Source organism: Phascolarctos cinereus, unplaced genomic scaffold (genome assembly GCF_003287225.1).
Source record: "Phascolarctos cinereus isolate Bilbo 61053 unplaced genomic scaffold, phaCin_HiC Scaffold_9;HRSCAF=440, whole genome shotgun sequence".
In the NCBI taxonomy this organism is placed as follows: Eukaryota; Metazoa; Chordata; class Mammalia; order Diprotodontia; family Phascolarctidae; genus Phascolarctos; species Phascolarctos cinereus.
In genome coordinates this window covers 247,192,188-247,209,336 of record NW_027556402.1, presented here as the reverse complement: position 1 = coordinate 247,209,336, position 17,149 = coordinate 247,192,188, and the positions used below count along the sequence as shown (strand labels likewise).

Below are 17,149 nucleotides of genomic sequence, written 5' to 3'. Positions count from 1 at the left end.
TAAACTAAATTAAGTATGCACATTTATGGAGATATCTTTTTTTAGTCTCTATTTACTCGTATTAGCTGAGATAGTCTGAAAAGTTTTTTTTTTTCTTTTTTGGTGGGACTTAATATTCTAGGATCTAATTTCAATGGATTCTGGAGAACACCATGGCAATGAAAGCCACAACAATGAAACCAATAAATATTCAAACAAATGAAATAATAAAAAAAAATTTAAACTAAATAGAATGAAAATTTTTTAACATCAGGGAAAATCCAATATATTATACCGCACAAATTTTTAAACTTTATGGGGATTCCTCAGCATCATACATTTATGTAGTGTGATATTTTAGACAATAGCAGTACTTTTAATAAGGAATTATAGTTTTTTTGTTTTTGTTTTTGTTTTTGTTTTATGTTTGAGGGATGGGTAGTAGTATAATAGGTCAATGACTGTGTCTTTGCTAGCAGGCATCACACAATGCTTTATAACTTGTTTAGTATACCACCAAAAGGCAGATAAAGGAATTATCTAGCTGGCTATGTCAGACATTTTTATATGTCTTATATTTCTTGATATATTGCTGAATTCTTTTTTTCCCCTATATGTAATGGTGAAGTTGATAATACAAGGCTAATTGGGGAAGGTTGATTTATCAGCTGTTTTCCATTTTTTCAGATTTAAAAAAAATATTTACATGCTTCCCTATCAGTTACATGACATCTGAACATTTTTATGATCATAAGCATTCATATCCAAGATGAGCATAATCACTCATTTGTAAATTATATATTTCAAAAATTGGAGAACATTTGCCACAACAGACAATGTTCTCTTGGTTCTGATCATCTTATTCTTCATTATTTCATGCAAGTCTTTCCACGTTTTTTTTTTTACTAAAATCATTGAGCTCTTCATTTCTTATACACATTAGTATTTCATCACAATCATATACCACAACTTGTTCAGTCATTCCCCAATTGATTGGCACCCCTGCTATTTCTAATTCTTTGCTACCATAAAGAGAGCTGCTATAAATATTCTAGAACATATGTTTTTTTTTTTCCTTTTCCCCTAATCCTTTTTTGGAAAGAAAACAAATAGTGACATTGCTGAGTAGAAGGGTATAGGTGGTTTAGTAACTCTTTGGCCATAATTCCAGATCATTGTTCAAAATTTTTTAATCAGTTCACAATTTGACCAGCAATGAAATTGTGTCTCAAATTTTATACATCCTTTCTAACATTTGTTAGAAATGAGAGACAGAGACAGAGAGAGAAAGAGAGAGAGAGAGAGAGAGAGAGAGAGAGAGAGAGAGAGAGAGAGAGAGACAGAGGAGAGAGAGAGATTAAGAAGTATAGAAGACTCTGAAAGAAGAAAGAAATATGAGTTTTTTGAATCATAAATAGTAATAGCAAAATTGAGAGTATCACTGGAGTAGGTCATAATGTTCAGGTGGAAATTCAATGTAGATCTAGGAACCCAGAAACAATTTAGCTTTGGTGTAGTTATGGTACTATGGATTCTTCTCATCCTTTTGAAATTAACACCAACTCACCTCTGCTCAGTAAATAATTGTAAATAATTATACACTGAATACTAGTGGCATTCCTGACTTAATGGAACCTGTAGCAACCAGTAGGTCATAGCTTGGTATGAAGTTTTTTGTTTTTGTTTTTTTAGGAGAAAGGAAAACCATTTAAAGCTGTGTATATCACACATCTTGTATATACATACTATCTCTTTCATTAAGAAAATTAATGTTGCAAAAATGAAACACATTGCAATGTTCACTGTCCTAACCCCTTATATAGTCCAAACCTGATATTCCATTCCTCTTTGTAGCTGATAAAAAGTGAATTTATGGGTGAAAGAAATTTAGGGAGTTAGTTACTTGGGAATCCAGGACATTTAAAAGAGAATCTACTCTAGAAAAACACAATTGTAAGGCTAGCACTTGAGGTAAAGAGATAGTGAATCAGGTACTGAACTGCTCGATAAAGATTTATATTCAGCAATAATGTTTGAAAATCCTCTATTTCATTGAATATCCTTTTTTTTCCTCTTAAGGATTATATTTAATTTTGCTGGGTAGGTGATTCTTGGTTGTAATCCTACCTCTTTTGCCCTTTGGAATGTTATATTCCAAGTCCTCTAGTCCCTTAAGGTAGAAGCTTCTAAATCTTTTGCTTTCCTTATTATTTTTCAATAATACTTGAATTGTTTCTTTCTGGCTACTTGCAATATTTTCTCCTTGACCTGGGTACTCTATAATTTGGCTACAACATTCCTACTAATTTTCCTTTGGGGATCTCTTTCAGGAGAGGTTAGGTGGATTCTTTCATTTTCTATTTTGCCCTCTGGTTCTAAAATATCAGGGCAGTTTTCCTTGGTAATTCCTTAAAAGACGATTTCTAGATACTTTTTTTTTTTTGATCGTGGCTTTCAGATAGTCCAACAATCTTTGAATTCTCTCTCCTGAATCTATTTTCCAGGTCCGTTGTTTTTCCAATCAGATATGTCACATTGTTTTCTATTTTTTTTCCCATTCTTTTAGTTTTGTTTTAAAGTATCTTGATTTCTCATAAAGTAACTACCTTCCAATTGCTCCACTCTAGTTTTTGAGGAAATATTTTCTTCAGAAAGTTTTTGGATTTCCTTTTCCATTTGACCAATTTTGCTTTTTAAGGCATTCTTCTCCTCATTGGCTTTTTGGACCTAGTTTGCCAGTTAGGTTATGCTATTTTTTAAGGTGCTCTTTTCTTCAGTATCTTTTGGGATCTCTTTAGCAAACTGTTGACTTGTTTTTCATGATTTTCTTGCATCACTCTCATTTCTGTTCCCAGTTTTCCCTCTACTTCTCTTGTTTGCTTCTCAAAATCTTTTTTGAACTCTTCCATATCCCAGCACCAGTTCGTATTTTTCTTGGAGGCTTTGGATGTAGGAGCTTTGAATTTGTGTCTTCTGGTTTGTCACCAAAAAAAGATTCTATGTCCTGCCTTTTTTTGTGCAGTTTGCTCATGACCTCACCCAATTACTTGAATCATAAAGTCTTTGTTAAGGTAGGGGTCTGCTTCCAGTGTGGAGAATGTCCTGTCCTAAGCTTTGGCGGTTTTGTGTAGCTATTTTCAGAGATACTTCTAGGGACCTGTAAATTTTCCGTTCTTTCAAGGTGGTATGATTTAGGGCTAGGTGTTTACTACTTTCCTGGCCTGTGCTCTGGTTTATGAGTGACCATAAGCACTCTTTTCTGCCTTGGAACTGTGAGGAGGACTTTTTCTTCACCACCACTACAAGCTCCACCATGCCAGCATTCCTCCCTGACCCCAGACCACCCCCAGAACTGTGACGCAGATCCAAGCATAGTCAAAGAAAAAGAAATTGCCTCAGAACCAGCAAAGAGATCTCTACAATCCCCCTCTGATCAGCCACTCCATTCCCCCTCAGTCTGTGAGCAGGAAGCTCCTGAAGCAGCTGCTGCCTGGGACCCGCCACTAATTATTTATGGGACTTTGAACAACTCAGATATTTTCTCTTGGGTTTAGTTTTGTCAGTTCTAAATTAGATGTCATTCAGCAATAAACTTGTAAATACATGAACATTCAATTCAAAGCTTCTAACACAATTCCTGCAGCCAAAATTTGGCCTGGCAATTATTCCCATCGCTGTGACAACACACACTTATTGAAGCTTTAGAAAAGAAAATTGTTGTATCAAAGCCCCTGAAACTTTTAAAGATTAAGCAACAGAAACCTATCATTACTCATCAATGAGCAGTGACTGAATAAGTTGGGATATATGATTTTGATGGAATAATATTATGATATAAGATAAGATGGACAATGTGGTTTCAGAAATAAAATTAGGAAGACATAATGAACTGATGCACACTGAAGTGAGCAGAACCAGGAGAGCATTGTATGTTGTAACAGCAATATTTTAATGATAATCAACTGTGAAAGACTTAGTTACTCTGATCAATAGAGTGATCCAAAAGAATCCCAAAGGACCAATGATGAAAAATGTAATACACCTGTAGAAAGAGAACTGATGAACTCTGAGTGCAGACTAAAGCATACTTTTGTTTACTCTATTTTTCTTTACGTGTATGTTTTCCTTTTGCAAAATGAGACATACGAAATTAACTTTTTCATGACTTGACATGTATAATTAATATCAGATCACTTGACTTCTCAAGGGATGAGTGAGAGGTTGAAGGAGAGGGAGAGAATTTAGAACTCATTTTTTTCTAAAGTAATATTTAAAAATTTTATGTATAATTTAGAAATATTTAATGAAATGAGATTTTTTCTATGATTATCTCTGTTAATCAAATCTCTCTCTACATATATATACATATATGTATATCTATCTATATCTATCTATCTATCTATCTATCTATCTATCTATCTATCCCCCACCACTTGTTCACTAGGTAGTTTTTATTAACTTCAATTCCCTTCCATCCATTCCTTTTTCATTCAATTCAACAAAAAATCGAAGAGTCCCCTGTCTTGTGATAGGTGTTAGAGTCCCAAAAAAAAAAGGTGAGAAAGATGTATTGTTTCTTTTGGATAGAAAAATTCACACAAAAGTCCCAGAGTCTGGGCTGTGGAGACAGAGACAATAGGTATAGAAAAATTAGAGGTTTGGTGCTGTGGAATAAAAAATTTCCCTAAATAATAATTTGGCTCTGTTACCTTTCTAATCGGATCAGTCTGATTAGAGTACAGTTTCTTTGAGAGAGGATGTCTTTTAGCCCAATTAACATTGATTATGGGATATATTATTTATAGACTATTTTGCACACCATCAGACAAGTGATCTGCACTAGAATTCTTTTTTTTTTAAAATAGTTTTTCTTCACCACAATATTGGCCTTGATCTGTAGGGTAGATGAGGAATGATTATTATGTAAATAAAATTATTAATAAAATGTAAAAAAAATAAAATAAGTAGACTGTTTTGGTACTTCATTGTATTTTAGAGAAGTTTTTGAGTTTTTTAGAAGCTCAATGAGACAAGGAAGAGCTTTTGGAAATGACAATTATCTTAGGGATAGATAACAAGTTTCTAAAGATGCTGAGCTTGATTATGTCAGCCAACAATCACGCATTATTTACACTAGGACACATAGGAACTTTTACAGCACTGGCCATGGAGATTAAGTTTATAGCATGCCCTGATAATATCAGTTAGTGGGTTCTAACAGATAATTTGAGTTATACAATCTGTATTTGCAAAATATGGTACTTCAGTTCATGCAGTGGCCAGATGTCAGTTCATTGAGTTAGATGGATTATTCATGATTTGGATTTATCCACTTGAGTTAAAAGTGACCTAAAGAAGTCTAGGGCATCAGCAAGAAGTTAGATACTTCGGTAAAATGTGTAGACTCACTGAATATCTCTGGAATGTTGTTGTGGATTGAAACCAAATCCAATATAACAAAATAAACACAATCCTATAATTGATAGGTAAACTGGGGTTCAGAACCTAGACACCGTGATGATCTTCTCTAAACACTTTTGCATTCCAGGTACTGGGCAAAGCTCTTTGTACCTTATAAAGGAGAAAAGAATCATGAAAAGAAACCCTGATCTCAAGGAGCTCACGTTGTCTCACAGGAGTCAACATGTAAATAGATACTTGAAATAAACAGAGTAGATGGAAGACTGTTTCATAGAGGAAGATAGCAGAAGCTCCCACAAGAGCCAGAGCAGGAGAAGCCTGCTGCAGAAAATATGATTTTGCATGTCAAGTGGTCTTGAACCAGCCTCTAAACTGTGTGGTCGGAGCTGAACAATTAGCAGCCTAGAGACAGGAGAGTCGGAACACAAAACAGAAGTTTAATTAATTTCAAAGTGAGGAAAATGACAAATACATATGGAATCCCCCTCTTAATAGGCTTAATATGCTAGACTAAAGGCAGGTCTTATATAAATGCTGGCCTGGACCATGATATAGCCATTTTTAAGCCTTGAGGTACTCTTCACACTGGTCCTGTGAAACAGTATTCTCTCAAGCCTTTTGGAGACTGGGCCCAACCTGTGGGGCAAGAACAGGAGTGTTGTACCTTTCAGTGATAAGGAACAGGGATTGTGAATATGTGATAGATGGCCCTGGGAAAAAGTGGGAACGAAATCCCTCAACACCAGGTGTTAGTCAAGCAATACACCTTGCCAGAGTGTCATATCAACTGGAGTGCAAAGGATTATTGTTGTAAGTATAGGACACAGCCTGCTTGCTGGGCCTTAGCTCTGGGAAACAGCTTATTTCCAAAATATTTTAATTTGTCTAACTCTTAATTAAAAGCAGGGAATCTAAGAGGGAAAAAGGACACTCCAGGTATGTCACAAAGCCTCTGAAAAGATATGGAGGCTGGAACTGGAGTGACATTTCCCGGACGTTGTGTGTAAGCAAGTGTAACCACATTGCAGAGTTGATGGAAGGGATTAAAGTGGAAGAAGAGAAACACTGCTGGAAGGAATTGTGTTATAAAAAGCTATTACTTTCCAAACAGAAATTTCTATTTGATGTTGAAAATTATAGAGACCAATCTTTTCTTCTCCACATGGACCAGTAGCAGGTGAATCCATTAATCCCTTAAAACCTTCAATTCTTGGGACAGCTAGGTGGCGCAGTAGATAGAGCTCTGGGCCCCTGAGTCAGGAGGACCTGAGTTCAAATCCAGCCTCAGACACATGACACTTACTAGCTATGTGACCCTGAATGTCACTTAACCTTGAATGCCTTGCCAAAAAGCAAAAAACAACAACAACAAAAAAGAAAAGAATAAAAAATCTTCCTTGGGATAGTTCCTATTATTAGGAATTGGCAATCAAATCAATACTGCATCTGGAATCAGAGGACATGGGTTCAGCCCCAGCTCTGTTTCATCATATGTCACTTTAGCTGGCACTTTGCATGTTTGGGTGTAAGTTTCCACAATTATGAAATGTGAAGATTAGAATAGATGACCTCTATGTCTCTTTCATGATTATATTTAAGATCTTTTGATCTGAAGACAAAATTCCTTGTCTGCACATAGGAAAAATCTATCGACTTTATCTATCCCTTAAATTCTTAAAGACAGTCTTCATGACCTGCCTAGCAAACCCTCTCTTTTATTGGTTAAACACACTCAGTTCACTCAGCCTATCCTCCTGTGGCAGCATCTCACATCCCTTCTTCATCATAATTGGTTTCCTATGGAGGTTTGCCAGGTGGTGAATGTCTTTCCTAAAAAGCTTGCCTAGAACATTGAAAAAACCCTCCAGATGTACACTGGGCATAAAGTAACAAACAACAAAAACAAACAAACAACAAAAACAAACAAAAAACAGTGTAGTGCACTAACCAATGTGGTCCTAGGAATTCTGCTTTGATTACTTCAGCCTTAGATTGCTTAGTGATTTATATTGAAGTCCAAAAATATTTTTACATAATTTTTCCATCCTCTGGATATTTCCCTTGCACATTTCTTTTTGAACAGAAGTCTACAACTCTGTATTTTCCCTATAAAATTTAATTTTACTAAATTTTATCTAATATCATAAAATGTTGATGTCCTTTTAGACCCTGTTCTTAATGCCTAACGTTATCTATATGTCCTACTGTCGTGTTAATAACAACTTTCCTATCAAATATCATGAAAAATATCATTTATACTACATTGAAGTCATTGAATAAACCTGTAACCCTGTTGGCTTCAGTTCCTCATTTATAAAATGCACTGGAGAAAAAAAAAATGTTAAACCATCCCAACACCATTGCCAAGAAAATTGCAAATGGATTCAAGAAGAGTTGTAAAAGACTGAAACAAAACAACAACAATTTGTCATCTAATTTGTTATCTATACATTCTGGTATTGTGTTAATAAAAAAAATCATCAGTTTAACAACATGCTTTTTCCAAGTCACAGGATAAATTGTTTAGAAGATCTGAATTAAACTATCATCCCTAAGGTATTCAAACAAAAAGGAAAAAAATAAAGCTTATATTTCCCCCTAAGTCATTTTTGTATTCCCATATTCCATCATATTCTGGTGGAACAATTCCCCTAAGGTTGATCCCTAAAGAGTTTTCTCACTCTATTCCTATTAAAGATAAAAAAGAGATCTAGATTCCAACCCCCCCTCCGCAATGGTTTAATAGCACTGGGAATTAATCTACTATAAAGAGAAAACAGACTCTCTAGTCAAAGGAACTTTGAGGAAAGCTAAGACAGAGAAGCTGGAGAGAGGAATTTTACTCCTTGAAGTTGTCCAACTGATCAAGCCATGTACCCTGATGGGAAACAGAGCATGGAAGAGATTTTTAATATCTGTTTGGATTACTGTGAAGACATCATTTCGATCATAAGGTTCTGTAGTTTGGGTAGGTATTTTTATTTCCACATTGTGAACTGAGTTTTCAGAAGCTCAAACAGAGAATTCCTGGCAGCAGGTGTAATTGCTTTTTTTTTTTAATTAAAATAAGGCTAGTGTTCCCAGAGTTCCTCCTCACGAATAGTACTGAAAATATCATTCCTTTCATTTTAGACTTCAACTCACAGAGTCTTTGAGAGAACAAGTGAATTGCCTACAGTCACCAGGCTCATCATGGCCAGATCTCGATATCAACCCCATCCTTCCTAACAACGATTTCACATTGATTTAATATTTATTAAATCTCTTTGATTGGTTTATACCTTCCAGATGCATGCCTTCAGGGATGATAGTATCAGACCAGGCAGGAGCATATTACAATTACTGTACAAGTGCTTTCATGTCTTTTGTATGACCCATTGAGCCAAGTTTAGTGTTCATCCTATAGTATTGTTGTTGTTCAATAGTTTGAGTCATGTGTGATGCTTTGTGAACCCACTTGGGTCTCTCTCTCTCTCTCTTTTTTTTTTTTTTGCAAAGATACTAGAGCGATTTTCTATTTCCTTCACTACCTCATTTAATAGATGAGGAAAGTGAGGCCAACATGGTTAAGTGATGACCAGGGTCACTCATCTAGTAAGTTTCTGAGCCTGGATTTTCACTCCTGAAGATGAGTCTTTCAGGAGCAGCTAGGTGGTGCAGTGGATAGAGCACCGACCCTGGATGCAGGAGGACCTGAGGTCAAATACAGCCTCAGACACATAACACTTACTAGCTGTATGCCTTGGGCCCATTGCCTAGCCAAAAAAAAAAAAAGAAAGAAAGAAAAAATAAAAGAAAAGATGAGTCTTCCTGATTCCAGGCCTAGTGCTCTTTATACTGTGCTACCTAGCTGCCTGGCATACAAGTGCTCAAAAACGCTTGTGGAATGAGTGACTTAATAAGTTTAGAAATAATTCTTTTGCTCAATGCCCACTCCAAATTCTAGCAAGCTAATTATAGGATTCTAGAATTAGAGTTAGTATGTGTCTTGAAATGTACCAGGATAATCTCCCCCCAAAACTGACAAAATTGGCTTTTAGAGAGATTGAGATTTATCCTAAAGTACACAGATTATCTCATGATTTAAGACTATACCCTGAACCAAATATATTTTTTTTTACTTCGACAATTTTTTCGTCATTATTCTCAAGTTTCTCACCATATTTTGCTAGGTGCTTTTCTCTTGCTGAAATCTTTCTTCTTATTTTATATTTATTTGTGAAATTGACCATTTAAATTCCTATCACCTAGCATATGGTCTTGAGGAAAGGTGATACTTAATGAAGGTAAAAACAAAACAAAACAATAAGGCCACCATTTTATAAACACAGACTTCATGAGTTGCTGAGGTTAGGGTGACACACTTAACACTCTTCTCAATCTGAATTTATGTCAGCAGCTCTTTATAACTGTCAGATTTTCAAACTCATTTTTCAGTTAAGTCAGCCCTCCTCTCATTGTATTTTTTTTGTTGTTGTTTTTCTAGGATTTTACAGTATGGGACTGTACTGATTTTTTGGAATAAATGTCCCGGGAAAAACCGTACTGCAGTGACTGAATTCATCTTGCTAGGGTTAACAGACTCACCTGAACTTCAAGTTATACTTTTTGTATTATTTTTGTTGCTCTACACTCTCACAATGATGGGAAATGCAGGGATGATTACATTAATCATGATAGACTCTCAACTCCACACACCTATGTATTTTTTTCTAACCAGCTTGTCCTTGGCTGATATTTTTTATTCTTCAACTATTGCTCCCAAGATGTTAGCTGACTTACTGTCTAAAAGAAAAGTCATCTCTTTTATTGGCTGCTTTCTGCAGATGTATGTTTTTATTGCTTTAGCAACCACTGAGTATATTCTCTTTGGATTGATGTGTCATATGACCGCTATGTGGCCATCTGTAATCCTCTCCTTTACCAAGTTATTATGTCAAGGACTGTGTGCCTGAAGATGGTCACAGGGGCCTTCACAGCAGGATTCCTGAACTCAATTATTCATACCAGTTACATAAGTAGCTTATCCTTCTGTGACTCCAATGTCATCCATCACTTTTTCTGTGACAGTCCCCCAATCCTTAAACTCTCCTGCTCTGATATTCAAATGAATGAAACTATCATTTTCATTTGTGCTGGGATAAACATGTTAGGAACATTTCTGATCATCCTTACCTCTTATATCTATATCCTCTTCTCCATTCTACGCTTGAATTCAGTTGAAGGGAGGCGCAAAGCATTCTCAACCTGTGCTTCTCATATTACAGCCATTGTTATATTTTATGGAACTTCAGTTGTTACTTACTTGTGTCCAAATTCAAACTACTCCCCAACTCAAGGCAAAGTGATATCTGTATTCTACACAGTGGTTATCCCAATATTGAACCCTTTAATCTACAGCCTGAGAAATGAAGAAGTGAAGAGGGCCTTGAAGAATGCTATCACTAGAAAAAAGATCCTGATATTTATATGACTGTTTTGGATAATAAGCTAAAATAAGTATGCACACTTATGGAGATATCTGTTTTAATCTCTCTTTACTCATATTAGCTGACATAGCCTGAAAAGTTTTTTTTTCTTTTTTGGTGGGACTTAATACTCTAAGGTCTAATTTCAAGGATTCTGGAGATCACTATGGCAATGAAAGCCACAACAATGAAACCAATAAATACACAAAGAAATTAATTAATAAAAATAATTTAAACTAAATAGAATGAAAAGCTTCTAATATCAGGGGAAATCCCATATAATATACCCCACAAGTGTTTAAACTTTATGGGAAGTCCTCAGCATTATATATTTATCTGAATTGAAATTTTAGACAACAAGCCGTACTTTTTAATAAGGAATCAAGGTTGTTTTTTTTTTTCTTTTTGCTTGTTTGTTTTTTGGTAGGGGAGGGATGGGTACTATTGTAACAGGTCAATGATTGGATGTTCCATAGCAGGCATCACACAATGCTTTAAAACTTGTTTAGTATACCACCAAAAGCTAGATAAAAGAATTCTCTAGCTGGTTAAGTTAGACATTTCTATATGTCTTATATTGATTGATATATTGCTGAATTCTGTTTTTTTTTTCCTATGGAAGGGTGGAGTTGATAAAACAAGGCTAAATGGGGAAGGGTGATTTATCAGCTGTTTTTCATTTTACAGATTAAAAAATATATATTTACATGGTTCCCTATCAGTTATATGCCCATCTGAACATTTTTATTATAGTAAGTATTCATATCCATAGTGGGTGTAATCACTCATTTCCAAATTATATATTTCAAAAATTACAGAACATTTGCCACAGCAGACAACATTCTCTTGGTTCTGCTCATCGTGTTCTTTGTTATTTCATGCAAGCCTTTCCATTTTTTTTACTAAAATCGTTGAGCTCATCATTTCTTGTATACATTAGTATTTCATCACTATCATATACCACAACTTTTTCAGTCATTCCCCAATTGATTGGCACCCCTGCTATTTCTAATTTTTTACTACCATAAGTAGAGCTGCTAGAAATATTCTATGATATATATGTTCTTTTCCTTTTCTCCTAATTTTTTTTTGGAAAGACACCAAATAGTGGTATTGCTGGGTAGAATGGTATAGGTGGTTTAATAACTCTTTGACCATAATTCCAGATTATTCTTCAAAATTTTTGGATCAGTTCACATTTCCATTAACAATGAAATTGTGTCTCAAATTGTCCAAATCCTTTCTTACTTTTGTCATTTCTCCCCTCATTTTAGCCAATCTGGTAGATTCAAAATATCTCAAGTTTGTTTAATTTGCATTTCTCTGATCAATAATGATTTAGAGCATTTTTATATGACTAAATTGTTTCAATTTCTTCATCAGAAAACTTTCTGCTAATATCCTTTGACCACTTATCAATTGGGGAACGACTCTTATTCTTATATATTTGAGATATGAAACATTCATTGGATAAATTTATAAAATTTTCCCCTAATTTGCTTCTTTCCTTGTAATCTTGGCTAAATTAATTTTATTTGTACAGAATCTTTTTAAATGAATGGAATTGAAATTATCCCTTTTACACCTAAATTTGCTCTCTGTAACTTGTTTATTCATAAATTGTTCACCTATACATGTCTGTTTTTCTTTTTGCAAAATCTCTCTTTATATGTAGGTTATGTATCCATTCAGACCTTATCTGTGTAATTAGTATGAAATATTGGCCCAAACCCATTACCTGCCATACTCTTTTCTACTTTTCCAAACAACTTTTACAAAATAATGAATTTTTATCCCAAAATCTTATGCTGGTGAAATAAGTTAATATGTAAATTTGTTGCTATAAATTATATGTCTGCTCCATACATACTCCATAGATTTTGGAAATACATACTTGCAAGTCTACAGAATTATAAATACAAATAAAAATTCCTTCAACAGAAAAAAATGAGAAAAGTTTAAAATTAAAATACTAGACTATGCAAAAAACCAAATACCACCAAATGATCTTAAAATTATTCATAAGCCAAAAAATTGCAAACATAATAAATATATGGATTTTATTTGAAAGTAGACCATTTTAATTTAAATATAAAGCTATAAGTACAAGATTAATAGAAATAGTAGAGGAAGACTTCTAAAGGGACTAATGGTAAGTTAATCTAGAAAAATAGCATATACTTTTGCTTTTCAGTATTTCTAATTAACATTTAATGTTAAAAAATAATTTACTTTATGTATGTTTGTCTATAAGAATTATCTATGTATAAGAATTATCAGGGAATTATCAAGGAATTGAACCACATATGAAAATAATTGTTGGCCATTTAAAATTGGATGCCCACAAACATCCAGGACAGGAGATAATGGGTTGAGATAGCCACAAATAGAAGCATTCATCTTTGAAAAGAGAAGGAACACCTCTTCATCTGAGACTGGACCAAAGAATTTGCAAATGGGAGAATGCTAAACAAGAACGTATTGAAATTCAGATCAGTGCAAAACACAAAGCTTCTGATGGATTCTATTTATTTGCTCACAGAAGCATAACATGAATCCCTCTCTTGAATTAAAGAGGGCAAAAACTGCTGTGGGAATTTGCTAAAGAAAGTTTTTGTACAAGCAGCTATGAGGAGTTCTTTAGAGACTCAACCAAGAAAGTATATTGGTTGCACGGTTGTAATAAGTAAACCTAAATTTTCAGTGGACCCAGGCATCATGGTAGTATTACTATCTCTGTACAGGGATGTTTAACAATACATGGGTAGAAGAAGAGAACATCCATAATATGGTTAATTCTGTATTGGCTTTTATTCAGGCTTTAATGGTAAGGAAAAATGGATCAAGGTACTAGATGTTAGAGAATAGTATATGTTAGTATGTTAACTATAAGATAAATATTGCAATGAGAAGGAAGTAAAAACTAAGTAGGGGTGATAAGCTGAGAGAAAAGAGAAGTCTAGAGTGATTGGGCAAAATTGTGAGAAAAAAATTAGAAGTTCGCATGTGTGTGTATGTGTGTGTGTGTGTGCATGTGTGTATGTGTGAGAGAGAGAGAGAGGGAGAGAGGTATAAGAGACTGAGAAAAGAAAAAGATATCAATTTTCTGCATCATAAATAGTAATAGTGAAACTGAGAGTATCACTGTTTGTAGTAGGTCAAAATGTTCAGGTGGAAATTCAATGTAAATCTAGGAATCTAGAAGCAATTTAGCTTTGGTGTACTTATGGTGCTATTGATTCTTCTCATCCTCTTTAAATTAGCACCAACATATCTCTGCTCAGGTTTTGTAAATAACCATATACTGAGTACTGGCAGCATTTCTGATTTAATGTAACCTGTAGCAAACAGTAGGTCATAGCTTGGTATGAAGTATTTTTTTGTTTTGTTTTGCTTTGTTTTTTTGGGAGAAAGGAAGACCATTAAAAGCTATGTGTATCACATATTCTGTATATAAATATTATCTGTTTCACTAATAAAGTTGATGTTCCTAAAATGAAACACATTGCAATGTTGACTGTCACAACCCCCTACATAGTCCAAACCTGATACTCTAATCCTCTGTGCAGCTTACATGAAGTGAAGTCATATATGAGAGAAATTCAGGAAGTTAGTTACTTGGGAATCCAGGACATTTAAAAGAAGGTCTACTCTGGAAGAACATAATTTATGGTTAAGCCTTGAGGTAAAGAAATAGACAGTGAAGCAAGTGCTGAACTGTTTGATAAAGACTTAATGACCAAGGTTAGGTGAATGATATTTGAATCTAGGTAGGGCAATGTGGGAAGGTGGAGTGAATCCAAAATCCAAAATCTGTATGTTATCATACAGAGGGTCTAGAAGCGGCAATGGAGGTTAAAAAACATAAACCTACACTTTATCTTTGCCCATTAAATTGGAGGAGATAATAAGAGGTACACTCAATCCTAGCAAAAGTGACCGTGCAATGTTTTTATAAAGTGCTCAGGGTGTGATATGTACAAGAAGGTGGAAGGAATGGGAGAATTAAAAAGAGAATTCTATTACTTATCGAATGGGGACAATTTCTAAAGGGCAAAATAAAAGGAGAGGGCAGAGAAGGATATTAACTTGCAGAGAAATTCTTAATTGGATGGGGATCAGGGAGCAGTATGAGCAAGGTAAGAAGGGCATCCTCTGGTAAACACGAAACTCTAAACCGCAGACATTAGGAGAGCAGCTCATGGGGATTTATTAGTCTTGGTATTAGGAGAAATAGCCTTTGTTTCACATCTAGCAGGCACAGTGGATGGATCACTGGGCCTGGAGTCGGGAAGACCTGAGTTCAAATCTAGCCTGAGGAACTGACTAGCAATATGAGTCCTGGCAAGCTACTTAACCATATTTGTCTCAGCTTCCTCATCTGTAAAATGAGCTGGAGAAGGAAATTGAAAAACCGCTCCAGTATCTTTGCCAAGAAAATCCCAACTGGTGTCCCCAAGAGACATGACTGAAATGACTGAACTACAATGTACATACGGAGGAATCTACTCATATACCCATTGACTCAATAACTTGTCATCTAGTCAGAGATTAAAGTGCCAGAGATTAAAGGAAACATCAAAAACATTATAAATAGGAATTCAATGAAGGATTTGGAGGATTTGGGGTTGATGCTGAAGAAGGAAATTGCTGAGACTTTGAGAATAATGCATTTGCAAAGAATGATTACGTAACAGCTCTTTGACACTCTTAGGTACAAAATGTTTGATAGGCTAAAACCACATGGCTGTGATATTGTGTCAGGTGCTCTTCATCTATCTTTGCAGCTGCAAGGTGCCCCTTAGAAAGGTCATTGGACACTACCAGCTGCCTCTTTGACCATGGGAAGATTAATAACTTTCTGTGGACATCTTCTTTGTCATCAGAAATATGTCTGTGTGTGATTGCAGGTGATTTAATATCCCTTCCAACTCCAAATTTATCATCCCATGTCTTTGTCATAGATGATTTCAAAACTTCGTTAAGAAATGACAGCAAACACGCTGCTAAATATTTCTAACGACTACTTTAAATGGTGGATCAAATTGATTAAAACAATCCTCAAAAATTCTTACCTAAAGGTTATTTTTCTAATTTTCATTTTGTGGAATTTTTTGGTAATTCAGACATTGCCAAAGCCAGGAAAGCTAAAGGTACAGTGGATAGAACACTTCTCTGAGTAAGGAAGACTCACATTTAGGACTTCAAATTTGGCCAGAAATTTCATATGTGAGTATGGGCAAGTCATTTAACCCTTTTTCCTTCAGTTTCTTCATCTTTAAAATGATCTGGAGAAGGAAACAAAAGCACAAATGGGGACTGAAATGACTGACCAAGAAAACAAAGAAAACTTTCTCAGAGTAAGATTTCTAAAGGTATGCAATAAAATGCATAAATTACAAAGGTAGTTATAAAAAAATGCATGGATGCAAGTTAAGGAACCTCTGCTCTAGATAGAGATTCTAGAACAGTACCATATGTTCTACTCAAGTAAAGTGGAGAAGCGGAGTAAACAATCCTCCCCTCAATTCTATCTACCCTGTGAGCCTCTAAAACAGGAATACTAATTGTAAGGCATTAAGATCAAAATTTTCTGTCCTAATTTTTTTTTCTTTAATATTATTTTTTCCAATTACGTGTAAAGATAGTTTTCAATAATCATTTTTGTAAATTTTGAGTTCCAAAATCGTCTCCCTTCTCCTCTTCCCTCAGCCTTCCCCAAGATAGCAAGCAATCTGATATAGCTTGTACACTACATTTATTTTTTATTTAGGACTCTACCATCCTTAGAATTTCTTTTATTGCTATAGAAACATTTAGTCTAGCTCATTCTTCTAACTTAATCTCAGTGGTTCTAATAACAAGCTTTCAATGAATAATCACCTTTCAAAGTTTATGCCGTAAGTGACTCATTAACAAATATGTTTTTATGTTGCTGTTGTTGTTATAAATTTGGTTGCAGAGAAAATTGAGAGTAATCACTTCTATAGGGATCACTGGAACAGACAATCATTACATTTACAAGGAGAAAATCAATGAAGTCATAGCAGCAGCAACAACAATATTATTATTTTTTTTTCTTCTGGTAACGAGTCCCTTTGAATATTGTCAAAATAAATTCATTACCCCTGGGGACACTTACAAAATGTATTTTGCCCATTACCACAATTATATTTTTATTTACACATATCACTGGTTAGAAAAAAAATCATGAAATTAAAAAAAAATTCACTTTTTAAAAAAGAATTTACATAGAGGTATGAGATGAAAAATGCATATTG

The 17,149-nt window shown here is 34.7% G+C and overlaps 1 protein-coding gene across 1 annotated transcript; it reads left to right on the top strand.

The window, feature by feature from the left end:
- Positions 1 to 10,040: 10,040 nt before the first annotated feature.
- LOC110199555 (olfactory receptor 5F1-like) lies at positions 10,041 to 10,873 on the top strand. The gene is given in 2 exon segments (XM_020974428.2): positions 10,041 to 10,280; positions 10,283 to 10,873. Coding segments are annotated over 2 exon segments (831 nt in total).
- Positions 10,874 to 17,149: the final 6,276 nt, after the last annotated feature.